Below are 27444 nucleotides of genomic sequence, written 5' to 3'. Positions count from 1 at the left end.
TAATGACAAAAGTTTGAGTAGACCTTTATGATGGAAATGTTCTGAATTGGGCATTTCTATCATTATTAGTTCATACATTTTGTTTCATTGCTTACTGGGAAAATGTTCAAAACAATAAATTTAAAACAAGCTGTAACAAGTGCGCTGTATTATACAAGGAACATAATTAATACAATCACGAAGGTGAATCTAAGAACACATGCATGTTTGCATGGTCCTAAATATGTGTGCAAGGGGGCCTGTGATTTGAAAACAGCCAAAAGGTAAACTTTATCCGCCACTGGCCAGATGCATTTTCTTTGAATGTGGACTTCAATGCATTTTCAATGAATGTGAGATTCAAGGGCAGAGAAGTTTTAATGATGAGTCTGTTTTCATTGTGAGATTGTATTGCTTTGTTTAGCAGATGTCTAACAGTGTTTGTGCTATAAAATTGGAAACAAAAGTTTAAATGAAATCCAAATATGCATTGTAGAAGTAAAGCATAAAGCAGTATGTGTATTATAGTGTTTATATAGTAAATTGGGAGAAATAGCTAAGTAATGGGACACTGGAATGGCTGCAGGGGGGAGGGCTGTGTATGGGGGGGGGGTCCCATTTGACTATGATTGTGTGAGAGGGGGTGGAGCAACAAACTCAAAGACAGCCCTGGGCAGCACAAACTCTAGCTATGCAACTGACTGTGCCCTCAAATGCTTGAGTCACTACTGTAACTTGAACTGCCTGAGCTGTATTCAGGGATTTATTCCTGTACTTCACTAGCACAGCTATTCTGCATAGTATTTTTTACCACCAGTCCCCAACCTAACACAATTTTCCAGTCCTATCCACCACTAGTTATTATTTTCAACATTTCTATTAGTGTCTGACTGAGTCTTTCTAGGAGCCCATTGTTCCAAAATCTATATGCTACTGTGGTCATCATTTCAATACTTAAACCCACTTCTATATCTCTTATTACATCTTTCTGAATTGTCTTACACTTTACTCTGAATGCCTTCTGAGGCAGCTCATGCTTTCCTATTCACAATGAATACATTCCTGTGGTCTCTTTGGGTTCATAATGCATCTAACACTAAAACATGCAAACTGATTGATGACATGAAGGCACAAAGTGCCAGGTTCAAGATCACACAAGTCCAAAGCAAATGTCTTATTGAACCCAGAAACTAGAAGCATGTCAGAAGCAGACCTATATTTAGGAATGTTATACTTCAGGCAAACCTCAAAAATATTAACACCTTGCTTCAAGATATAAAATACATTCAGGGTCTTTGTTTCTTGAACTACAAAGCAGTTTCTGCAGTCTGCCCACAGAAGCATGTCTGAACTGAAGATGTAATTACTTTGAAATGTTCTGCTTTTGACAAAAAAAAAAAAAAGTTAAGTATAACATTTAGCCACAAAAGAAAGTCAATATATTCCACCGAGACAAGGTGAAGGCAAGCACTGAAAGAGTAACACAGAGGCTTTTACAGTAAAATAAAGGCTACCGTTTTCTGTCTCTGTCATGTTACTATTCTTAAATCCTTACTTTTTGATGTTATATTCTGCAGAATTAGCTTGCTTCTCTCTCTCAGCTTGATGCCATTCACAAGGACAGCAATAATCATAGTCATGTGGTTCACAGAATCGGGTACTTTCACAAAATCTACAGCCCATTCGCTCATGATCTTTTGCTAAGCCTGAAGGGTGAAGAAAGTGAGACAGAGAGAGAGAGAGATGTGTGTTCAAAACTGTTGGCATTATATTAAGTGCAAGCACTTGTGATAGTATTGTAAATAAAATAAATACAAATATTGTTTTGAGTCTTCCAAAAGAACATTCGGCATGCTGAACTACTGTCGCTGCACTGGATGGAAAGCCCAATATCCTAGAATGTTAAGGTACAACTTGTACACAAAATGATGTTCCATGCTCATACATGCTACCAACCTTTGATTAAATAATACTCTTGAATCTAGTAACACTGGTTAAACTTGTTTACATTTTTAATGCTAAGTAAAAGCCTTGGCAGAACAAAGTTTCAAGGCTTACACCATTACAGAGACTACCACAGTACACAAAAACAGGGACTTAGTACTCTAAACTATACTCTCTTCAGTCTTCTCAGTAAACCTCTCTCATGGCATATAAAACACTTTTAATCACCTTGGGTATGAAAAATGATACTGGGCCTCCCCAGTTTGTTCCTTTGAGAGATAACAATTTGAAATTCCAAGATTTGACAGCTTGATTTCTGGTATAGCGAGACTGAATGACTGGAAATGTGGACTTAAATACAGACTGCAGTTTCTTGGAATAGTCCCTTTCCTTAGAGGTACAGCGATTTCAGTTAGTTAACCCAAGTTAAAGAACATCAATGTCTGACATTTACTGTTTTTTTTTTTTCTTATAACTCCAAGGCTTGCACTTACAGGTCTTGAAATTACAATAAGAAATCATTTTGACAGACATCTAGGTAGAATGATTCTGGTAGATGATGCTGGTTTAAAGACAGAAGAGGAGAGAAAAGGAAAGCATAAAACAGATGTTCCAAGGAAAAAGTGGATCCTTAACGAGAAGACTAGGTAAGACTGCCCCCTCAGAAAGGTCATGCAGAATTTTAGAGGAGCCAAAGGACTGAAATCTTAGCCAACACTACAGCTGGAAACAGCTGTCAAATTACATTTAATCAAGGAATGCCTAAATTCAATCAGTTCTGAAATACAACACAAAACCAAGAAACGGGAAATTCTGATGTGCCTAAATGTTTAGAAAACAATGAAATGGGAAAATTTTTTCCAATTGCCTCCACAGGTATCCTGAAGAGAAGGTTTCTGTGATTCTTTTAAGATACAGAATACCCCTGGTGTAAGCCTGTAGAGGAAATGGATTAACCAGGCTGTTAAGTCATGTAAGTTGAATGTAGTCCACTGGAAGACTGCATCAGAAGCTGTCTGCGAGAGGGCTGTTGAAGAGATGGAACAAGACCACAAACCTGTGCTACAAGGGGCTGTTATACATACTTTAGCTAAAATGCAGCTTTCAGCCATCTTACTTTCAACCAGGAATGTGGATATCATGGAGTGAAGGGGAGGGAAGATAGCATTTCAGGTTGTAAAAGTACGGAGACATTGCTTGCACAGCAATGAAGTGAGGAAATATGGGGAATTTAACAGAATTACTTGGTGTTTACAGGGGAGAAAAAAAAGTTGCATGTTATGTGACTCCAGAGTGTAAAAAAAAAAATATATATATATATATATATATATATATATATATATATATATATATATATATATATCTTGGCAGTTGAAGGGATATAAGACCACTCACAAGCAAGAAGCAAGGTGTTGCTAAATATATATGTCAGACGAATTTTCTAAGAAAGTATAGTTGTGTAAGTGAACTTCAGGGCACCTTCCATGCACCCAAACAGTTAAGCAGCTCAAGCTGAGTGACTAAAAGACAATGGGCACCAAGCCCTTCAGAGAGAGGGAGGCTAAGTCATGAAATTACAATGCTAGGAAGAATAAAAAAATAAATATCCACATCCTGGCATAGACAACACACTAAAAAATAAAGGGTATAGAGGGAGGGAGGAGCAGCTACTGCAGCAGGGATCATTCAAACAGTTACTGTTATGCTAAGTTTACCTACACAACTGTACTATGTTCATCATACTGGTCACTGCTGCAGTAGCCTTAGCTATATGGATAGATTCCCCAAGCTTAGCACATTTGGGAGATGGAAGGAGAAGAGTCCAGGAGCACCTTTAGAATGGTCACTGGATTGACACAGGCTGTCTCTTCTCACCTACACAAGAAGAAAACAACAAATCTGAAAATCTGAAAGATTTTGTTCTGTCAAGATTTCACCCACATTGTCAGTGGACATCCAAGGTATGGAATATCCTTTCTCCTTAAATATAACAGCAGTAAAGAAAATGGGGGAATGGATAGTTTGGCTTAAAGTAAACTTGGATATCACTTTAGGCGTAAAAAGATTAGTTCCCAAACCCTTTCTCTGTGGAAAATAAGATAGGGTTGACTCAACGCAAGAGCTTGCAACTCAGTTACTCTTCTTGCAGATGGACAATAAATGAACCTTGATGAAGGCGTAAGAAAGGTCACAGGAAAGTAACTCACACAAATATAGTAAAACCATAGAACAATTAGGCCTGAATGGGTGTTGGTTATGTTGTTGCTGGTAACAACAGAAAACCTTTTTCATTTGCTAATATAGGATTTTCTAGTAGTTTGTTTTCTTGCCTCCATTAATACCTGCTGCACGTCCTCAGTAAACACGTACCTAAACAAAATTAAAACACTGTCGTCCAGGCAGTTAGCTGAAGTTGACTGGGGATGGGGAGTATTAAACACTCCTGATCTTGTATGAGTGGATTTATTCTGTGAGGAAGCTTGTGGTAACTGCACTTGTTCATTTCCAAAAGAAGGGTTGAATGACTGTTGCCTGGGCCAGAAAAAGTGTCACCATAATGATCTTGTGAGATTCCTTCTGGGTCTTCAGAGGTACCCTGGATATCACAGGAACATGTCAAAAGAAAAGAAAAGGATAAGAAAAGAAAAGGCATCTGTCTTCCATGCCTTCTTGCATGGAGTCGTGGAGCAGAATCTTGCCATCTGATTATTCAGAGGAGGTAAATGGGTCTACTACAGGAACTCTCCACAGATGGATCAAATCTTGGAAGATTCCTGATTAAGTTTGCATATGTGAGGATCTTCCCTGTCCTGCTCAGCTTGTCTGCCACACAGTATTGCTCTGATGGAATGAAGGACACCTGTAGAGTGAGACTATACTGTGAAGCTATATCTCAAGCTAACATGTCTAGTCTGCAAATGGGGTATAACCTGGTTCTCCTTGCTTGTATATGTACCGCATGACTGTAGTACTGTCTGAAACAACCTGAAGAGGTACTGGGGACCAAAGATGATTCAGAGAATTGAGTACCTTGATTAGGGCAAGCATCTCTTTTAAATTTATGTGCTAGTATCTCTCCTAGGTGTCCCAAATGCCTTGCATTATAATCCCTCCTGAAACTGCTTCCCAAGCAAATTCTGAGGTGCCTGAGATAATTTTGGAATAGGAAGGCATATTTACTGTCATCAACAAGAGGGTTTGCCACTTTTCTTTGTGGCAGAAACCAAACCAAAGCCACACCCCTTGCACCTCATCTAACCTTGCCCATCACTTCTCCCCTCCCACTTTTCACCCATTTTGTGACATCATAGGCACATCAGGGGAGGAGGAATGCCCTCATTTACTGGTTTGCCAAGCAAATGCATCACATTAGTGATGCTTTTTTTTATTATTTTTAAAGAAGAAAAGCATAGTGAATCTGCCGATTTAACAAATTCTGATAGTCTGTTTTTTTGAAACAGAATACTGAATTTTGTACAATATTTTCCAGACTACCAGACAGTTGATTTGATTTCCGGATAGTCAAGATTAAAAAAATGGATAGGTGGCAACCCTACAACCAATTACTTTTTCCACTGACAAACCCTGGCACTGGGATTTGAACACACAAAGATGATGATGGGACCAAAGAGACTTCAGACACCACTGTATCTTTCTAATGTGGAACTTTGCCAGGATTATCATGAGAAACATAGATGCCCTCACAGTAACTGAAGTCTGAGTGGAAAACTTTAGAAATAGATCTAGATATAGCTCTGTTTTCTTCCTGTGGAAGAAAAGCTTTTTGAACTGAGGTAGCTGGCTGACACCCCAGGAGCCCAATCCTGTGTGAAGAAGCCAAAAAGGACTTTTGAATGTGCTTTTGGAATCTTATCTGGTAAAAGACCTCTTCACCCAAGTGAGAGATTCCTGACACTCTGAAAAAGATTCTGCAAAGATAGTCAAGTCGTCTAAATATGGAAAAAAGAAAATGGATACCCTGTAGCCTGCAACAAGCTATAACTGGAGCTAGCCACTTTGTGAACACTCTTGGTGAAGTGGATAGTCCAAAGGATAAAACAGCGGACTGATAAAGTTTGTTTTTGGATCACTTTAAGAAACATCTGAAGTCTGGAAGAAAAACAATGTAATGATAAGCATCTTTTAGCTGTAGTGCTACTGGGAAACTTGAATGAAGAAGAATAAGTAGCAAATTGTGAAGTGACATCATTTAGAAGTTAGACATTATCACAAACACGTCTAAGAAAAACGATCCAGAACTGGTCTCCAAGCATCATCTTCCTTTGGCACTAAAACCATCCATAAACAAAAACATTTCCCAACCTGGGAAGGAGGGACTGGTTCTATCACTCCCTGGAACAACATATAATGAAGGATAGGTAGAAATAAAAGAGTATGGTCTGGAGGGTGAGGAATAACCCTCTGACAAGGGGGAATATCCTCTCACTGCCATCTAGAACCTTGATGAATGAACTTCATAACCCATTTCTCTGAAACTATCTGCTGTGAAAGAGAAAGGTGAAAATTCAGACTTTCTGGAAGGGAAAAGGGACTGCCAAGGAGGGTGAAGGGAACAAAGTCCCTTAAATATTCAAACTAGCTAGTTGGACTGTCCTTGGGTTTGGGGGCTTCTGAATTCTTTTTGCAACACCCTAGCCATTATGCCAAAATTGGATGAAGACTTAGAAAATCTCTTAGAAATTTTGAAAAAGGAGGGCAGAAAAATCTTAGGGATTCTCCGATTTAACTTACCTTTTCATATCACTTTTTGATCTCTTCTGCAGCAAAGGAACCAAAAAGTGAATCTCTATGCAAAAGAGAAAATAAAATCTCATTTATATCCTCTCGGGAGTTTCTGAGAATGCAGCTAAGTAAACCTACTCAAAACAATACCAGAGGCTACAGCCCTTGAAGAATTAACAACTGAATCATACATACACTCTGTAAACAGAGAGCAGTGACTAGATCAGCAGAAGAAACCATCATTTAAAGCAGATTCTTCCTCACAAGAAGAAAGTGCAGATCTACCATTCCTCACATTTCACAATTAAAATAAACAACATGAGAGCCTGACAATTCAAAATGGTAAAAACAAGGTTGTAGAAGCATACACTATTTTCCCGTACCCATCAATAAGCTTTGCATCCTTATCAGAAACAGTAGGATAGGAAATAACTGTTTACAAGTAGTAATTTAATTTAATTTAACATTTATTTACTGGGAATGGCAACTGGGACAGAGCCCATTTTCAATGGAGACCCGGGGAGAAAGGCTCCAGATGTGTACACACACACACTTTTTTTTTCAGTTCCACTTGGTTTTTACACTCACTAAAAAGCAAAATTGCTGCTTAGTGAATGTAAAATAACAGTTTGGTCGATCTCGCTCTCATTCATATGCATGCATATGCTCACACACACAGACAAACAAACGCAATTTCTTAAAATGTTTATATATCTATGTATTTATATATTTCACACTTGCTAAACGGCAAAAGAACTGCTCAGCGAGCAAAAATAATGGCAACTGTTAGGTTCCTTTAAGTCCCAGCTCCATGGTAGCTTGATATGCTGCCATGAAGCAGTGGACTTGTTTTTCAGTGAGCGTTTCCTGTAGGTTAACAGCCTGCTAGAGAACGCTTGTTGTCCAATCAGGGTGCTGATCTACAGGTCATCCATTTTCTAAAGCCCCCTGTGAGTCTAGTATTTGGTGAATGGTGAGGGCCTCCAATAGGTCAAAGTTTGAGCTGTGCATTTCATGGGACATAGAAGGTGACTTATAGCTTGCTAAGATATGGTATATTCTGCTTAACACTTCCCTTCTTAAAGTTGTATTCTAGTGCCTTCCTGTTCTTTTCTTTGTGTCTGCCCCATCCTCCACTGAGACATTAAACTAAAGTTTCTGAAATTCTAACCTACCTGGAGTGACTGACCTACAGCTGAGACTGATGGGACTAAAGCTTCGATGTTAGCTTTATTTGATTATGTCACTCTCTAGTTAGCCTGCTACTTGCAGCTTGAATTTTTCCCAGCATTCCCACCCTCTTCCCATTGTGAGTTGCGGATGTTCATCGTGCATACAGCTGCAGTCATTATAGATGGGTTATCCTGCCGTCAGGCGGATCCTCGGTCGGCCGAATTCCAAAGTCTAGGTCCGGGGTCGGTTGTCGTCGCTTCTTCCCTGACGTCAGTGTGGCAGGGGTATAAAAGAGGCAGCCGACGCCATTTTCTTCGATCTTTCTTACCGCGCAGTGCCCGAAGCAGAAGCAGTTCGCAAGTGCCAGTCGGCCAGCTCCTGAGATTTACGAACAGTATTTCAGCCGAAGTCTTCTTTAAAGCTAAGTACCCCGTTGGGGAAACTTTTCTTGCCTCAGACCGATGTCAGACAAAGTTAATAATTGCATTTCTTGTGGGAAGCAAATACCGCATAAGGATTTTCACTCTTTCTGTATACCTTACTTAGGGCCAGACCACGACGTCTCGGCCTGCCGTTTTTGTGCTAGGTTCAACAAACGCACTATTAAGCATCGGGCGGAGTTCGCCCTTCATTATTTTGGCAAAAAATTTAATTATATCATGTCTTTGGATACACCGACGCCAGTTTTAGGCAAAAGACGCAAAGACAAGGAACGACATCCGAGGTCTGCACGGAGTACTGAAACCACGCTTAGGCCGACTACCGGTTCTCCGGTTCTCGGCGAGGCGCCTACGCAGCCCCTGACTACTGATGAAGCTATTTTACCGGTGTCTTCAGTACCCGAGGTTGCAGGCTCCTCAGTCTCCATTCCCACGGCAGATACCGACGCCACTCTTGGCGGGGAAACTGAAAATTTAGTGAGGCCTGCCATTTCTGAAGGCATCTTCAGGCCTTCCACCTTCTCTATTAAATCCTTCACTAAATATAAAGCTGCTATCAAAACTAAAAAACTGGGTCCTCAGACCTCCTCTCAAGGCCCCATGCCTAAAAAACAGATGCTTAAAATGGCTGAGGATTTGATAACTCTCATCAGGGGTTCTCAACCCCCCTCTGACAAAAGACCCAGACTGGAGGAAGACTACCCTTCCTCAGACCAGGCTTCTATTACCTCAGACCATTCTGAGGGCCAGGATTATGCTTATTCCCCTTTTGAAGACTCTGATGCTGAGGAGTCTATTCCCGCGGTCTCCCCCCCCTGAGGACTACTCTTTTGGGGAAACCCTGCATACATTGAGAGAGCACTTCCACTGTGAAGGCCAAGATTACTCAGATTCCAAGAAAAGGCTCAGGGAATTTCTACTGCTCCCCCAGCATAGGCCCCTGGCTATCCCTCCTGTTTTAGATATTTTGGATGATGTGTACGCAGAAGCCAGTCTTAATCCAGATTCTTTACCTCCAGCCCCTGTTAAACCAGACAGGTATTACCTGGTTCCTGATTCTCACCAGTTCCTTTATAAAAGCCATACTGCTGACCCAGAAACAATCTCACAGGGTCCCAAGGGGATACAGGCCTCTACTGCTAAAAACCCCTTACCTTCAGAGAGAGATGCTAGAGCATTAGAAAGGTGGGGAAAAAAGGTGTATACATCAGCCACTTTAACCATGAGGGCATTAAACTGTCAATTTCATATGTTAAAGTACCAACAGTTTTTGTTATCTCAGCTGAAAAGCAAAATGACACAAACAGAACAACCAGATTTGAAAGAGTTGCAGGATTTGTTGCATGGAGCAGAGCAAGTGGGTAAACCTACCTTGCAGTGTGGTTTTGATGCTTTAGAGGCCTCATGTAGAGCTGCTGTCACAGGGTCTGTCATACGTAGACATGCTTGGCTCAAAGAGCAATCCTTACCAGATCATGTCAAAGCAAAGCTATTAGATGCACCACTTCAAAAAGATGTACTGTTCGGTGTTAAAGCTGAGGAGGTACTAAAGAAAATGGAGGAAAAAGCGAAATCTATGCAAACAGTTAAAGATTTCTTGCAGGTGCAACCTCCACGCTTCAGCAGAAACTGGCCTTCAAAAAATTGGTCCTTTCCAGCCACGGACAGATCTCAAAGGGGCAGATACAGACGCCCAAGGGGTAGAGGACAACCTCAAGGATCTTAAAGAGCTAGACAGTGGCAAGCACCAACTCCAAGAGGTGGAGAAGATAGTCCACAGTCATTTAGAAAACAGACACAATGACTTCCCCCTACACCTGCCAAACAAAGTTATAATGGCAGCACCTTTGGGCGGAAAACTGGCATTATTTTCAAAAAACTGGCACATTGTTACAAAAGATAAACGGATTCTGGACATTATAGACAGAGGCTACAATGTCCATTTTCACACCCTTCCAAAAATGAGAGGCTTGCCAAACCTGCCACAAAATCAATGGGCAGAGGCACAAAGACAAATTTCCACTCTCATGGATATGAAAGCAATTCAAGAGGTACCTGCAAAAGAACAAGGTCAAGGTTTTTATTCCAGACTATTTCTGGTACCAAAGAAGGACAAAGGTTAGAGACCTATCTTAGACCTATCCATCCTAAACACATATCTACAGGTACCAAAATTCAAGATGCTCACATTACAGCAGCTTCTTCCCATGCTGGGCAAGGAGTCTTGGCTGGTAACGTTGGACCTCAAGGAGGCATACCTGCATGTCCCTATCAGACAAGATTGCAGAAGATACCTCAGATTTCTTGCAGGTTCAACCCATTACCAATTCTCTGCATTGCCCTTTGGCTTATCTACTGCGCCCAGAGTGTTTACGAAATGCCTGGCATCAGTAATTGCCTTCTGCAGACAACAAGGAATACAAATCTACCCATATCTGGACGACTGCCTGATCCAAGCGGACAGCAAGGACATTCTATTGCAGCATCTGGCGTTTGTAATAAAACTGTTAAACTACCTGGGATACACAGTGAACAAAAAGAAATCAAAACTAATACCTTCTCAACAGATAATTTTCCTGGGTGCCAGCTTAAATACAACCACCCAGATGGTCTACCTCACGCCAGACAAACAAGGGCAACTGTCTCAATACTTCAACAAAATGGCATCTTTAACCAGACTAACTGCAAGGAAAGTCCTGCAAGCTCTGGGTTTCATGGCATCTTGCATCCTACTGATACCATGTGCAAAGCTTCATATGAGGAAACTACAATGGTACCTAAAAAACATATGGTCTCAACACAGCCACAGCTTGGAAACAATTATACCACTCATTCCATGCCTTCAAAAGGAATTTTTGTGGTGGGCTCAAGCATGCCAAAGAAACACAGGTCTCCCTTTCTGTTTACCTCAAGCAACTCAAATCATCACAACGGACGCCTCCGACTATGCCTGGGGAGCACACATGGCAGATCAGTGCATTCAGGGAAAATGGTCCCAAAAAGAGAAGCACCTACACATCAACCAAAAGGAGATGCTAGCCGTGCAAAATGCTCTTATGACCTTCAAAGACCTACTGCATCCAGGCCAGCTATTGATAAGGACAGACAACACCACAGTCATGTGGTACATAAACAAACAGGAGGGAACTCATTCATACCCCCTGTGCAGGCAAGCCATGACCCTGTGGAACACAGCTCTGGAATTACAAATTCAACTACAGGCACAATTCCTGCCAGGGAAGGAAAACACACTGGCAGACAACTTAAGCAGAAATATGACAGACCCACACGAATGGAAGTTGCATCCTCAAGTCTTCTCAAAGATAGCTCAGGCATGGGGACAGCCAGACAGATCTATTTGCTACCCACAAAAATTACTAGTTGAAAAAATTCTGTTCAAGGACCTATCATCCACAGGCCTGGAAAGTGGACGCACTCTCCTTCAATTGGACAACATTGACAGTCTATGCCTTCCCGCCACTTCCTCTACTGACCAAAGTTCTATTAAAAGCCAGAGCAGAGAGGCCACAAATGATTCTCATTGCTCCAGACTGGCCACGACAGCACTGGTATCCTCTCCTAAAGAGCCTGTCACACTCACCACCATGGATAATACCTCTAGTTCCTCTTCTGTTGTCCCAGCACAACTACAAAACCCTTCACAGCCAGCTCAAAACCTTAAATCTAGCTGCATGGAGAATACCTTAATTTCCCAACAGACTCTCCTCTCCAAAGAGGTGCAGGATGTCATCTTGGAGGCCAGAAGACCCTCTACTAGAAAAACATACTCCGCCAAATGGAAACGATTTTGTTCCTGGAATCAAGAAAAGGGCCAGAATCCTTGGGTAATAAATATACCCCAAATTTTATAGTACCTAGCCGAGATGTTAAACAGTAGCCTTTCCTTCCCCTCCATCAAGATCCACGCTTCAGCCATTTCTGCACAATACAATACAGATCCTCCTTTATTCTCACATCCTCTATTAAAGCAGTTCCTCAGAGGGGCAAAAAATATAAAACCCCCACGGAAACCACCGGTCCCAGCTTGGGACCTCAACTTTGTATTGGAAAAGCTGACCCTGCCTCCTTTTGAGCCGGCTTCTTCAACAGGGTTACAATACTTGTCGTGGAAAACAGCCTTCCTTCTGGCCATTACCTCAGCACGCAGGGTTTCGGAGCTACAGGCCCTCATGGCTGTACAACCATTCATCATTTTCCATCAGGACAGAGTCTCCTTATGAACCAACCCTACCTTCATGCCAAAGGTGGTATCCAGTGTAGCTTTGAATCAGACTATTCATTTACCTACCTTTTATCCAAATCCACAGAACAAAGGAGAGAGACTACTACATTCCTTGGACATCCACAGACAACTTCGTTATTACTTGGACAGAACAAAGTCATTCAGGAAATCTGAGCAGCTCTTTGTGTCCTATGCTACAGGTGCTCAAGGAAAGGCTATTTCCAAACAGACAATTTCAAAATGGATAGCCCACTGCATACGCTTTTGTTATTCTTTTCATGGAAAACCTGTGCCTGTATACATCAGATCCCACTCCACCAGGGCTACAGCTACCTCTGCAGCTTTCCTCAGGGGGGTCCCTACCAAGGACATTTTGGAAGCAGCTACTTGGAGTTCAGTGCACACTTTCTCCAAGCACTATCACCTTCCACTATACTCAAAATCTAGAGCGGGCTTTGCCACAGCAGTCCTGCAGGGCATCCTAGCCCCTCCTAGTTCCAATTAGTACCTACCACCCTTACTTAGATTTGGGATTCTATGCATCTGTAATGACTGCAGCTGTATGCACGACGAACATAGTACAGTTTTGTACCTACCATAAATGTAGATGTTCGAGTGCTCATACAGCTGCAGTCCAGGTTACCCTCCCTCCATCCCCTCTTAGGACAGGCCTTATGACAATCACCTTTATCATACAACCCTTTTGGGATATTCTTTTATGGTGTATTTGCTTGCAACTACTGTTTTTGATTTTTCTTCATTGCATGTTTGCATAATATTATGTTTTGCCTTCCTTCTGGAGGCACCTGACATCTGGGGCAAGAAAAACTGAAGAGAATGGCGTCGGCTGCCTCTTTTATACCCCTGCCGCACTGACGTCAAGGAAGAAGCGACGACAACCGACGCCAGACCTAGACTTTGGAATTCGGCCGACCGAGGACCCGCCTGATGGCAGGATAACCCATCTGTAATGACTGCAGCTGTATGAGCACTCGAACATTTACATTTATGGTAGGTACAAAACTGTACTTTTTAAAATGCTGTGTCTCTTGTCTCTGCCCTTTATGGTAATCTCTTTCACTGCTACTGTCTGTTGTTTAAACTACTTTTTCCATTGATCCACAACACTGAGTGCCCACCCAGCAAACCACTGCTCTTGAGTAAACCTCCTTTGCTAGAGATTGTTTCTTGCTCATTTTCCCAGAACTCCCATCTGCTTGATGCCCTTGTCATAATTTGAGATCGTCCAGGATTAATCCTGCTCCATCCTTGGCATATAAGAGATTTATTTTATTTGCGCTTTTAGAGTGCTACTGCTTTATTTTTTGCTTTAATTGTTGATTTTGCACTTGAAATCATTTTAAGAGTTCCTAAAAATTGAAATTGCCTTATCTAGACAGTTTAAGTTGTTTTGTGGTAGCATTGGACTCTCATGCAGTGGTGGTGCTGTGGTAGCATTGTCGCCTCACAGTAAGATGCTGTCCTGTTCGAATCTCAGTTAGAGCGTCTTCTATGTGGAGGCATGCGTGAATGGGCGTACCTTCGTTGAAGTTTGTGCGTCAGGGCCGGCAGCTCGGCACGTAAAAATCTACTGCCAATCATTAGCAGACCGGAGTTCCGCTGGGGCGACCCCTAACCGGGAAAAGCCGAAAGACACAATTAGACTCTCATGCAGTCTTTATGTATTTGTGTTAAGAGGACTTTGATAATCTACCTAGTGGCAGTGGCTGGCGGCCTGGTATATCTGAGTTGGAAAATGCATAATAAAACAGTAAGTGTAGTCATTTTATTAACCAGAGAACTTAGTTTCCAGTGTTTTAAGTGCCTGACATTGAATGCATTTGAAGAGTTAGTACACTGCTGCCCATTGTGCAGCAGTGGTTAGCTGTGTCCTGTATAGACACAGATACCCAGAAACCAAATTTTCCTTACTTCTGAAACTGTACCAGTAACTCGGTGAGAGTAGAGCAACTACTTTGCGCACAGAGCAGCTAGTTTGCACACTGAGGAGCACTGTCCCTTGAATTTAGTATTATATAGGCTAGTTTAGTCTCTGGCCCCTAAAGCACCCTTAGTCAACCAACTATTAACCCTTTGTGCACTGCACCCTTGTAGCTCAATCAGTATAAAAGACCTGACATTATAGACATGCAGTTTCCCAAATTTCTCTGCAGCCAGTTTGGTGGACATGGGCATATTAAGACAATGTAACAATTGTCTAATGTTCACAAGTGAACATTTAATCCTCAAAGAAACAAATACAGTATGTGATACATACACACACACACACACACACACATATATATATATATATATATATATATATAGATAGATAGATATATAGATAGATATAGATATAGATATATATACGCACACGTCATTGGAGACAAAACTCTTGCATACAAATCCTCATAACAATCTGGTTGTCAGAAACACACACACTCTACACCCCACATAGTATGCACCCCACACACAAACCTACTTATGGTGGGACACTTAAATGCAATCTTCCCAAACCATCCTCCCAGACATTCCACCTGCAAAAATTATCCTCAGCAAACTGGAAAGCACTCTACAGAAACAACTAACATTACACAAACAACCACACCCACTGCAGCCTTAACTACCAAGCCCATAAGGCAAGCCAATAAACTACCCAGGACACTATTCACAGGGGACTCCATTGCATGGCATACTGATTCCCCACTCAGCAGTCTGAACGAGAAGAAAATAACAGTCAGCTGCCTATCAGAAGTTAGGCTCCACCAAGTTATGCATATACTCAAGTCATTGCACCACAGGTACCAATATGATTCGGTTATAGTCCATGTAAGTGTAATGACCCGAGATGGACCTCCCTTGATTATATGAAAAGAGACATTATGGAGCTCTCAGATTATGTGTCACAGGCTATTATGTGCCTAGCATTGAGCAGCATTCTACCTTCACCAAGGAGAATACCATAATACAAAGAGATGATGATTGACTTTAATAATTGGATTAGTCTTTGGTGTCATTCAGGGGAAGGATACAATATTTGTCAGCATGGAAGGATATGGTTAACAAACCATATTGCTTTGCTAAGGATGATATGCACATGTCCCCTCTAGACTTTTGAATATTGGCTAAAACATTGTACTTCCCCATACAGCCTTTATTAGGCAATGCAAAGTTGACAAACCTTCCAACATCGCAAAATTTACCCAAGGAAATCTAAAGATATTACTGCTCGATGTCAAGAGTCTAAACAAGAAGCTCCACTTCCTAAAAGCTCTCCTCACTTTGAAGAATGCACACATTTGTGCAGTTAGTGAGACATAGTTTAAAGCCACACAGAGTACTCCAGCAGAGCTAGGCTTCAGTGTCTTCCACATATTTAAACCAGCAACTGCACAAACAGGGACTAAAGGTGGAGGTGTCTCGATCTACATCAGTTACAAGCATACCTCTAGGCTGTTTAAGCAGGATGATGTACAGAACTCCACCAGGCCCAGATTACCATAGGCAAAGTCCCATACCATATCTTAGCAAGCTGTAAGTCACCTTCTATGTCCCATGAAATGCATAGCTCAAACTTTGACCTATTGGAGGCCCTCACCATTCACCAAATACTAGACTCACAGGGGGCTTCAATTATCCTTGTACATACTGATAATCATATGTGACCCCAAATTTGCAAGCCTAGAGATTCCTAGACTTTGTAACCACAAACACGCTGAACCAGTTAGTACATATGCCTACTAAAGATAAATAGAAACATATTGGTCTTGGTAGTCACAAATATGACAAAATGCTGCACACAAGCAGTGTCATGCATGTCTTTCCTGGCAAGGTCAACCACAAAGTAGTCTCTGCAATAAAAATACATTCTGTTACCCCAGCAAACCATGAAAGACCTAGAAACTACTCCAAGGTAAAATACTTTTAATTAAGTGATAACCTGTCAAAATGTCAAGCCCCTCCAAACCCAGATAGCACAGCAGCCTATGTGGAATTATTTACAGAAGCTCTATACCACTATTTTAACAACTGCATAGAGTCTACTGTGCCTACCAGAAGTAAGCCCAAAATTAACTCAGAAAATAAGCCACCCTAATGAAATCTAAACTTAAACAGATTGTACAAAAAAAAAAGTCAGGGCTAAAATTTGAAAGCGTAACACCAAAAAACAAAAAAAAAAAATTCTGTTATCAAATAAAACAGACAACTAAGAGGGCTAATAAAGTCCAACAAAGCAAATTTTGAGATAAAAATAGCATCCTAGGACAAGGAAAACCATAAGACCTTCTTTACCTATGTAAGAAACCTCAAAGCCAGCACACAACAGTGTGCAGACCTGTTGGTAAATGGAGCCATGTTCATGAAACTAGGAAAGATAGCAAATCTTCTGGTCAACAAATTCCACTCTGACTTTACCCCACCCTCACTCCAGGAAATACCATCTAACATAATCCTTCTAATTAACAGTAAGCAGCAGGTCATAGATGCACTCTCTATGTCCAACTGTGATGGGCTTCAACAATATCCCAGGGTGCCTTCTAAACAGACTGAAATATGACCTATCAGAGCAACTGGTGTCACTATTCAACCGCAGCCTCTGCACAGGCTTCATGCCAGATGAATGGAATATTGCAACAGTCATACCTCTGTATAATGGCGGACTATTAATAGATCCACAGAACTACAGACTCATTAGTCTGTCTGGTCTTAAATAAAGTATTATCATGCAAATGATTAACAATGACATAAGAAGCCTTCAGACACTGGTCCCAACCCAATTTAGTTTCATCAAAGGAAGATCATACCTACTGAACCTGGTAGATTTCTTTGAGAAGGTCACCAAGGCAACAGATGAAGGCAAAATGCTGCATATTGCTTACCTTAACTTACCTAAAGTATATTATACAATAACCCACTTGGGCCTTGGGCATTGTAAACAAACTCTCAGAATTAGGAATAAACCCCTATGTAACTCTCTGGATAGCTAGCTAGCTCACAAACAGGACCCAGGAAGTTAGGACTGGAGAGAACACCTGCACAAATAGGCTGTTCACCAGTGGAGTCCACAAGGTCTCTGTGCTGTATCCATTTCTCTTTGGCATGTATTTTTTGGAAATCAAAGGTAATGTGAAGGGTCTCTGGCTTACCACATTTGTAGATGATTGCAAGCTAGAAGCAATCAAAGATCCCCCTCCCAAGATACTAACACCTTACAGGAAGGTCTAACATAGACAAATGATTGGTGCCAAAGCCATGACATAAACCTCAATGCCATGAAATGCATAACAGCATCTTTTAGATGGTCAGTCATGCAGGAAATCTACTTCATTGATAAAACATCCCTCAAAGTAGACACAGTAGTTAAGGATTTGGGGACTCATGTACAACATGTCTAATGTGTCTAAGGTTGTAAGAAAATCGCTCTATGCCACTCAACTTATAAGTAAGGGCATAGCATCTAGGTCTGGGGAAGTCATTGTGCCACTGTACTCAGCCATCACCAGACTCATCAGTGAGTATAAAGCCTCTTTCTGCATGCACCTTACCAGGCGCATGCAACAACTGGAATGTTCACAGGGGTTTCTCACAAAAATACAGGGCACACAATACACAATGTCCTATGCAGATCACCTCAAAGCCCTCTCTCTATACTTTGTTTCCTACAGACTGCTGAGAGGCGATTTATGCCTGGCATAAAAGACCTCTTTGCATCCCACTCTGATGGACTTTTTACATATCCGCAAAACAAACAGCACCAGAACTACAAGATCTATGGATTGAAATTTTGCTTGCAACTTAAATAGGACTTGTTGGAGAGGAAAGGTATGCATCTCACAGAATCCCCATTCTCTGGTATAGGCTTCCCATTCATGTGTAGAAGAGCCCTTCACTAACCCTAACTTGGACCAGTGAATGTGAAATCAGAAACTCACCCCTGATTTGACCTCTATGTCACTGATGGACAGAGACAGTCGTTAAATCGTGCCCTTACTAACATGCATCATTTAAAATAATCTCTATAGTAAAATAATTCATGGGAAACATTTGGGTTGCATGGCTAGGCTTATAAAGACCCTAGTGGTCCTTAGCCTACTGTACACCTACAAAAGTACAATTGTGTACACTTACCATAAATGTAGATGTTCGAGTGTATTCACTGTTGCAGTCATCACACTTGGGTTATCTGCCTGCAGGTAACCCTCAGTCGGCCAGAATACCAGAGTCTTGGGATTTCTGCGTCAGATGATGTCGCCTCTTCCATGACGTCAGGGGTATAAAACATGCAGCCGATGCCATTACATCAGTTTTTCTTGCCCCAGATGTCAGGAGCCCCCAAAATAGGAAGCAATTACATGATGTGGAACACCTCCAGTAAAAAGTAAATACCATAGCCATAAGATATGGTCAAAAAGAAGATAGATGGAAAGAATAGAAAAGACAGGGGGCTGAAGGGAGGGTAACCAGGACTGCAACAGTGAATACACTCTAACATCTACATTTATGGTAAGTGTACACAACTATACTATGTTCTTCATGTTTCACTGTTGCAATCATCACACCTGGGTTGATTTCCAAAGCTGAGGAAGGGTGAAGGCAGTCAAGAACTATTGGGGCTAACAGGCCTTGTAAGACTGCTTTAGCAAATCCAGCTCTGGATTTAGAAAAAATAGGTAAGTGGTAATGCTTGGTGAAGGTGTGTACAGAACTCCAGGTTGCAGCTTCCAGGATGTCCCAGGTAGGGCCTCCCCAGGGAAAAGCTGTAGAGGTTGAGGTAGCCCTAGTGGAATGAGGCCTGATCCCCTGTGGGGTAAGTTTTCCATGGTGTTTGTAGCAGAAATGGATGCAGTGTGTTATCCATTTGGAAATGGCTTACTTTGAAATGGCCTTGCCCTCTGCCCCTGTAGCAAAGCTGACTAACAGCTGGTCAGATTTTCTGAAAGGTTTAGTTCTGTCTGTGCACATCCAAGGAGAGCAGAATCCTTTCCCCTTTATTCTGAGGATTAGGAAAAAAGGTTGGTAAATGGATGGATTTAAAGCCACACTGGACCCCACGTTGGGCATAAATGATGAGTTAGTCCTGAGGGAAACCCTGTCCACATGGAAAATAATGAAGGGTTCCACAGCCATTAGTGCCTGTAGCTCAGACACTCTTCTTGCTGAAGTGATGGCCAGGAGTAAGGCTGTTTTCCAAGAGAGGAATTTTAACTCTGCTGTAGCAGCAGGCTCAAAATGGGAGAGCATGAGCTTCTCTAGTACAAAGTTAAGGTCCCAGGCAGGGGTGGGAGCTCTCCTCAGAGGCCTTAAATTGTTAGCGCCTCTCAGGAACTGTTTGATGAGAGGGTGAGAAAAATAGAGGTGGCTCAGTATTGTAGTGAGCTGAGATGGCAGAGGCATGAATTTTAATTGATGAGAAGGATAGGCCTTTGTGGAGTAGCTCTGCTAGGTAATCTAGGATTTGAGGTAAGGATGGCACAGCTGTGTCCTTTCCCTGAGAATGTCTCCAAGAACAATATCTTTTCCACTTTTCTGAATAGGATTTCCTAGTACTAGGCCTTCTGGCCTCAAGGATGACGTCCAGCCCCTGTTTGCTGAGGGTTGTTGTTGATGTATTCAGGGGATAAGCCAGGCTGCAAGGTTCAGGGTTTGCAGCTGTGGATGCAAAATCTGTCTCTCCTGCTGGGACAGCAGGGAGGGAGTCTGATGTAGGTGCCAGGGTGGCACTGCTGTCAGACTGTGTAGAAGTGGGTACCAGTGCTGGTGTGGCCAGTCTGGGGCAATAAGGATTGTCCTTGGCCTGTCCTGTTTGATCTTGAGTAGTACTTTTGAGAGGAGAGGCAGGGGGGAAAGGCATAAAGGATAGGGCATCCACTTTCCATGCTTGGCTGTGGGGATTTCTGGTGCAAAATTTGCTCAATTGATGGTTTTGAGGGGAGGCAAAGAGGTCCACCTCTGGAGTTCCCACCTGCGGATTAGAAGTTTGAATGAGTTGGGTTCCAGCTTCCATGAGTTGGGTCCAGTAGATTTCTGCTTAAGTAGTCTGCCAGTGAATTTTGTTTGCCTGGCAGGAATTGAGCTTGCAGGTGCACTTGGTTGCTCAGGGCTGAGTTCCACAGGGCCATGGCTAACCTGCAGAGAGAGTAGGAATGAGTTCCCCCCTGCTTGTTTATGTACCACATAACTGTGGTGCTGTCTGTCTTTATCAGCAGTTGTCCTGGAAGGATAAGGCATTTGAAGGCTGTCAGAGCATTCTGTACAGCTATTTCTTTTTAATTGATATGCAGGGGAATTTGTTCTGGGCTCCGTTTGCCTTGAATGCATTTGCCTGCCTTGTGAGCCCCCACGGGTAGTCTGATGCATCTGTTGACAGGGTTTGGACAGCGAGGGGTTGAGTGAAAGAAAGACCCTTGTTGTGGTTGTATGCCTCTGCCCACCAAAGGAACCCTGCCCTTAGACAAAGAATGATAGGAATCAGTGTTTCCAGGTCCTGAGAATGTTGACACCAGAGACTTTTTAAGTACCACTGATGTTTCCTCATATGCAGTCTTGCATATGGAATTAGTAGAATGCATGAGGCCATGAACCCTAGGGCTTGCAGTATTTTTCTTGCAGATAGCCGGGTTTTGGTGGCCATTAGTTTGAAGTAGTTTGTCAAATAAGTCTGTTTTTCTGGAGTGAGGAATACCATCTGGGAAGTTGTGTTAAAGCTTGCTCCCAGGAATACAATCTTTTGGTTGGGCACCAATTGTGATTTCTTTTCGTTGATGGTGTACCCCAGAGAAGTTAGAGGTCTCTTTACAAATGCCAGGTGCTGAAGTAGCAATTCCTGACTGTCTGCCTGAATCAGGTAATCGTCCAAGTATGGGTAAATTTGAATATTTCTCTGCCTGCAGTATGCAATGGCTGGAGCCAGGCACTTTGTAAATACTCTGGGTGCAGTAGAGAAGCCAGTGGGAAGTGCAGAGAACTGATAGTGCATACAGCCTGCCCTGAAATGTAGATATTCCCTGCAAGATTCCCTTATGGGGATGTGCAGATAAGCTTCTTTTAAGTCTAGGTTGACTAGCCAGGCATCTTTGGCTAGCATAGGAAGAAGCTGTTGCCGAGTCAACATTTTGAATTTTGGGACGACCAGGAAGGTGTTGAGAATTGACAGATCTAGGATAGGGCGTCAAGAGCCCTCCTTTCTGGGCAGCAGGAATAGTCTGGAGTAGAAACCCTGTCCCCTTTGCTCTATAGGCACAGGTTGAATAGCCCTGATACTGACAAGAGAAAGTACTTGCTTTTGAGCCTCTGCCCACTGGTTTGGAGAAAGGTCTGGCAACCTGCTTGCGGTTGGCAGTGAGTGGAAGTAGAATCTGTATCCCTGAGATACAATGTTTAGGATTCACCGGTCCTGGGTAATGGACATCCAGTTTTGTGCATGCAGGACGAGTTTTCCTCCTAAGGGTGCAAGTACTTGGGCTTTACTGGGAAGGAAGATAGACAAGTCATTGTGACCTTTTTCCATAATGGGGTGGCTTACCACTCCCTGTTTTAGAGGAGGGAGCACTCCATTGTTTAGATCTCTGCATACACTGAGACTGTAGTCTTGGTGGTCTGTTGCCCCTCGGTTTGGACTGAAAATGTCTGGGAGGGACTGGAAAGGACAAGTTTTTAGAAAGCCAATGCCTACTAAATCTAGGTGGCTGCATCTGTAAAAAACCTTTAACAGTTTGCATAGATTTAGCTTTTTCCTCCATCTTTCTAAGAACAACTCTGCTTTTGTGCCAAACAATTTTTCCTGGTTTAATGGAGCATCTAGAAGCACAACATTTTTTGTTTAATTAGTTCCATAATATGCTGCTGGTACTTCAACATGTGAAATTGGCAATTCAAAGTCCTGATGACAAGAGTTGTAGAAGTTTATACTTTCTTACCCCATCTGTCGAAAGCTCTAGAATCCCTGTCCGAAGGGGTAGGGTTTTTGGCTGTAGTAGCCTTAATGCCTTTAGGACCCTGGGAAATAGTCTCTGAATCCGCAGTGGGATTCTTAAAAATAAATTTGTGAGAGTCAGGTACTCTGTAGTACCTGTCAGGCTTTCTAGGAGCTGGTGGTAGAGTATCAGGAGTAAGACTAGATTCCATGAAGACATCATCTACAATGTCCAGGACAGGGGGTATAGCTAGAGGCCTGTGCTGGGGCAAGTCTAAAAATTCTCTGAGTCTCTTTTTGGACTGAGGGTAGTCCTGGCATTCCCAGTGGAAATGCTCTCTTAAAGTATGCAAGGTTTCACCAAAAGAAAAGTCCTCTGGAGGTGAGGCAGAGGGAACAGAATCCTCTGCATGTGAATCTTCATAGGTAGATAAGGGTATGTCCTGGTAATCAGAGGGATCAGAGTCATCATCTGTAGAATCAAAAGGAAAATCAATTCTTTGTATTTTAGAGGGTGAAGTTATAAGGTCTTCAGCCATTCTAAGCATTTGTTTCTGTGGCAAGGGAGCTGGATCATGCATTTTGGTCATTGGTTTTCTAGGCGTAGTGCCAACTCTGGGCCTGAAAAACTGTATTTTTAGACAAAAATGACGCTGTCGGTTTAATGCGAACATCGGAAGGTCAGAATACACCCTCAGAAGCCGGTGCCTGCACAGTGGCTCTAGACCCATCCAAGGTAGAGACATCCGCAGGTTCCTTAGAAGAAGAAGCAACTCACGGCATACCGGACTCCGAATGGGTCTCAGCTGAGGCCTGCAGATCTGTAGAAGGAGGTATCAGGGGCTGCAAAAGCACCTCACTGAGTACTGGCGACTAGCTGAATGGAAGCATTGTCGCCAGTTTTGGACCTATGCAGTCTGTCTCTGTCTTTATCCTTATGTTTTTTTGGAAGAGCAACAGTCGGACGGCTTATAGAAGTCATTTTGGAAAATGGAGAACAAGAGCGGTATAATTTAGCGACAAAGATAGCCCGACGATGAATAGTTCGGGCATTAAACAAGGCACAAAATCTACAGCGAGGAATGTCATGGTCTGGGCCTAAACAGATGACGCAATAAGAATGAAAATCTCTGTAAGGTATTTGCTTTCCACAAGCAAGACAATTGTTAACTTTTTCTGACATTGGTTAGAGCAAGAAAAAAGGATCCCCAATGGGGTACTTAGCTTTAGAAGACTTCAGATCTGAAACTCGAAAAACAAAAACTTCAGGTAGAGGCAGACCGGCACTTGCGAACTGCTTCAGGCTCCCACATGGCAAGAAAAGCTGATGTAATGGCGTCAGCTGCATGTTTTATACCCGTGACGTCGTGGAAGAGGCGACAGCATTTGACGCAGAAATCCCAAGAGTCTGGTATTCAGGCCGACTGAGGGCTACCTGCAGGCAGATGTCCAAAGTGTGATGACTGCAACAGTGAAACATGAAGAACATCCTATAATACCAGCATTAAGTCTTAAGCCTCTGGTAATTGGCCGCGACAAATGCCACCTTTCCTGGGTTCTCCCCATCTAACTTCTGTGTATGAAGGGAAGATGAAGTATGGATACTCAGGGAATGAAAAGGCATCAGGTGAACTACCCAGCACACACACTTTTTTCTAGTCAGACAAGATCTACCATACTAAAAAAAAAACATAGCACAGATGAACTCTGTTATTATGCCAAAAAACTTACTTACACAAACACACACACACACTCAAAACAGACAGCTGACCTTCTCGCTTCACTCATTTCACCTCCCCCCAAGCTCATCCTTTCTGACTCACTTGCTCCTTAGAAAGGGGAACAGTGAGGAGTGAAGACAGCAAAGTGTACTTCAGGATTTCTGTCTCTTTCCCATCCATTTAAGCCTCACTGAATCTACAAGTTAGCAGTACAAGCCCCAGTCTAATAGCTGCTTTATGCTTTCACATGAAGATGATACTAGTTTAAAAATCTGAATCTTCCAAACATTTAAAAGCCCAGCTATAGGGATGCTACTACATAAGACCAAAGTGAGTTTCCCCCTCTACCCAAGGGAAATGATATGTTCACAGCTACTAATTTCCTCCCTTTTGTAAGTGTCCTTGTAGCACTAGGTTCATTATCTTAACTTGAGTCATCTTCAACTTATGTGGATGTTCTGCTTCATTAGGCTGACTCCAGCTAGCAACACCACAGAAGCAAAAGAAAGGGTAGTTGCCAAAGAGAAAACTTAGGCATAAACAGAATTGGGGTTTTGGTGGTGGTGTATCACACCTCAGTGTCTGACTACTACATGCACAATTAGTAACATAGTTCAATGATTTCAAAGTTATTTCAAGGTCCCTAACCTCTATGTCAGGCCACACCTGCTTTCTCCAGGAGGGCTTTCCCAGTCAATCCTGGAGTAAATTGGTAGATATTCATCTAGCCATCTAGTTCATAGCTAAAGAAAGATTCAGGTTAAGTTCATTCCAGAGGTTTGGGAGGACTGAGTTATAAATCTGTCCCTCCCATTTTGTTCTATTTATCAGTAGGTGAAGATTTAGGTGTCTGGTTTTAATACTGGTGGAGGTATTGGACTTGCTGAGAAATAGGAGGTGCAGGGCAAGTGAATCTCAAAAGGCACTGTATGCAGCACAGAGATATCCCTCAAAAGTCTGTAAGACACTGAATGAAGGGACTGAGCTTCCAGCCTCTTGTGGCAGTTCAGAGACTTTAGGCCTGTGACCTTTTTGGTTAGGAACCTTAGGGATCTTTCTAATTGCTTGATATGTTAAATGAAATACATTCCAAAGGGGAAAATGTGCTCGATAACTGGTCTAATCAATGCTTGAGTATATGAATGTGATAACCACTTTAGATCTTGACATTCCTTTGGCAATTAGCTGGGCTAAATAAAATGATTTCCTTACAAATGTTGTCACATGATAGTTAAAACGGAGCTATTTTTTTTTAGAGAGAGAGAGAGCTATTAACTCAAATACCTAGGTCTCTTTATATTTTTGTTCGGTAGTGATGTATTGTTTATACAGTATGATGAAGGCAGGATTGCCTACTAAAGGTGATGATACTACACTTTTTAGCATTCAGCTTGATCCCATTTTTACTACACTAGGGACAGTTCAGCTTGAAGATTTGGATGTCACAGGGTGACTTAACAATCCCCATTTTGCAGTTATCTGCATAACTATGTCAGCCAGATGACTTGGCACTCTGCCTGGAGATCTGAGACGTAAATGACAAAAAGGAATGGTAGCAGCACTGAACCCTGAGGGGTACTGATGGTTACCTGCATACTTTCTGATGAGGAATCTGCAACTCTCACCATGTTGGTTCTGTTTTTAGCCAGTTTGTTTATCCATCTTACCACATATGGGCCAATTTTTAAAGCATTTAAGTTGTATATGACATACCAGCATGGGGAATGGTGTCAAAAATCTTGGTCAGATTAAGATACACTATGTACACACATTGGCCACCATCTACAACCTCCCCTTCAAACAAGTTTTCCAATTTTAAATAGAAGGGAACTACCCCTCACAAAGCCAAGCTCTGTGTGTGTGTGTGTGTGGGGGGGGGGGGGCAGTTCTAACAGGATTCTTGATATTATAGTTTATGAGGTAAGTTATATGTTCCCTGGTTCTTCAGATGAGACTCATAAGGCTGACAAGTCTGACATCATCTGGATTGGTTGCAAGGTCACTGATATGGAGGGGCATCACTACTCCAGTGTACCACTCATCAGGGACAACAGCAGACAAATTTAGATTAAACAGTTTAAGCAGTGGGTCTACAAGGGCATGCTTAGCATTGTTAATTAATTGAACAAAAAGGTATATTGCCAGGTCCAAAGGTGGACATATTTTTCAGCTGTAAATGATCTTTAGAGATAATTGGGGGAATAAGGGATTCAAATGATGATGGCATGATATCAAAGAGGACAAGTTCAAGTCTTAATAACTGGTCCGAAAAGAAAACAGTAAAGTAAGATTTTTTCTTCACAATGAACAGCATGACTTTTTGGATAAAGCATTGGGACAAAAGAAAAGAACAGCATAAGGAACCTTCATTTTATATCACTGCTTGAGGGGCAGAACAACATTAATGTGAATCCCAAATAGGATGTCTGGAAAATTTAGGAACTGGAGTGATACAAGGTCATATAAGAATATGTACCTCAATAATCATATTTAAGTAAAGTACTTCTTACTTTGGCTGATGTAAACAAGAAGAAATGGCTCTCAGGGTAAATGAACATGTCACATGCAAATAATGAAGAATAGAAGGTAAAGCACACAATACAGCTCTGGGTGTAGTTTTTTTTTTTTTTAATTACCATTAAGACATCGTAAAAAAGAATAAGAAGTTATGAACTCACCATAACGTTCCATCTGAGTAGGTGGCTTCATTTGTCTGCAACCTTTGGGTCTTGGATCCGATATTGGATCCGAGCTGGCAACTTATTATACAGCTATGGATCCGAGCTCCTAGCTCCTCCCCTCACCCATAATCCCCTGCCAACCCCAAATGACCTCAGATCAAGTTTGCCCTCCTACATATACCTGGAAAGGTATCTCAACAGGAAAAGCAGGATAATACAAACAAAACTAACTCTTCAGAAGGCCAGGGGGAGGAGGGGGCGGGGGGATGGTTGCAGACAAATGAAGCCACCTACTCAGATGGAACGATATGGTGAGTACATAACTTTTTAATCTGGAGTAGGGACTTCATTTGTCAGCAACCTTTGGGACAGAGTCCCCAGCTACCTGAATCTTGGGCGGCCATCATGGAAGGATGTTCCGGAACACTGCGGAGCCAAAGGATGCTCTCCCTCTGGAAATGACGTCCAGTTTGTAGTGGTTAATAAAGGTATGAGATGAGGCCCAAGTGGCTGCCGAGCAAATATCATCCAAGGGAACTCTAGATCTAAAGGCAGCAGAAGTAGATATGGAGCGAGTGGAATGTGCACGGACTCCTTGAGGTGCGGG

At 42.2% G+C, this 27444-nt stretch overlaps 1 protein-coding gene across 2 annotated transcripts in view; it reads right to left on the bottom strand.

Moving 5' to 3' along the window:
* The window catches only part of GEN1 (GEN1 Holliday junction 5' flap endonuclease), a 911226-nt gene that overhangs the window by 343805 nt on the left and 539977 nt on the right, over positions 1-27444 (bottom strand). For both annotated transcript variants that reach the window (XM_044064875.1, XM_044064884.1), the window contains exon 8: positions 1535-1685. In XM_044064875.1, coding sequence (XP_043920810.1) covers positions 1535-1685 — 151 coding nt within the window. The remainder of the gene's footprint in view (positions 1-1534; positions 1686-27444) is intronic.

Source organism: Protopterus annectens, chromosome 1.part0, assembly GCF_019279795.1.
Source record: "Protopterus annectens isolate FY-2018-M chromosome 1.part0, PAN1.0, whole genome shotgun sequence".
Classification (NCBI taxonomy): Eukaryota; Metazoa; Chordata; order Ceratodontiformes; family Protopteridae; genus Protopterus; species Protopterus annectens.
The sequence above is the reverse complement of the archived record's forward strand: the minus strand, read 5'-3'. Positions and strand labels throughout refer to the sequence as shown.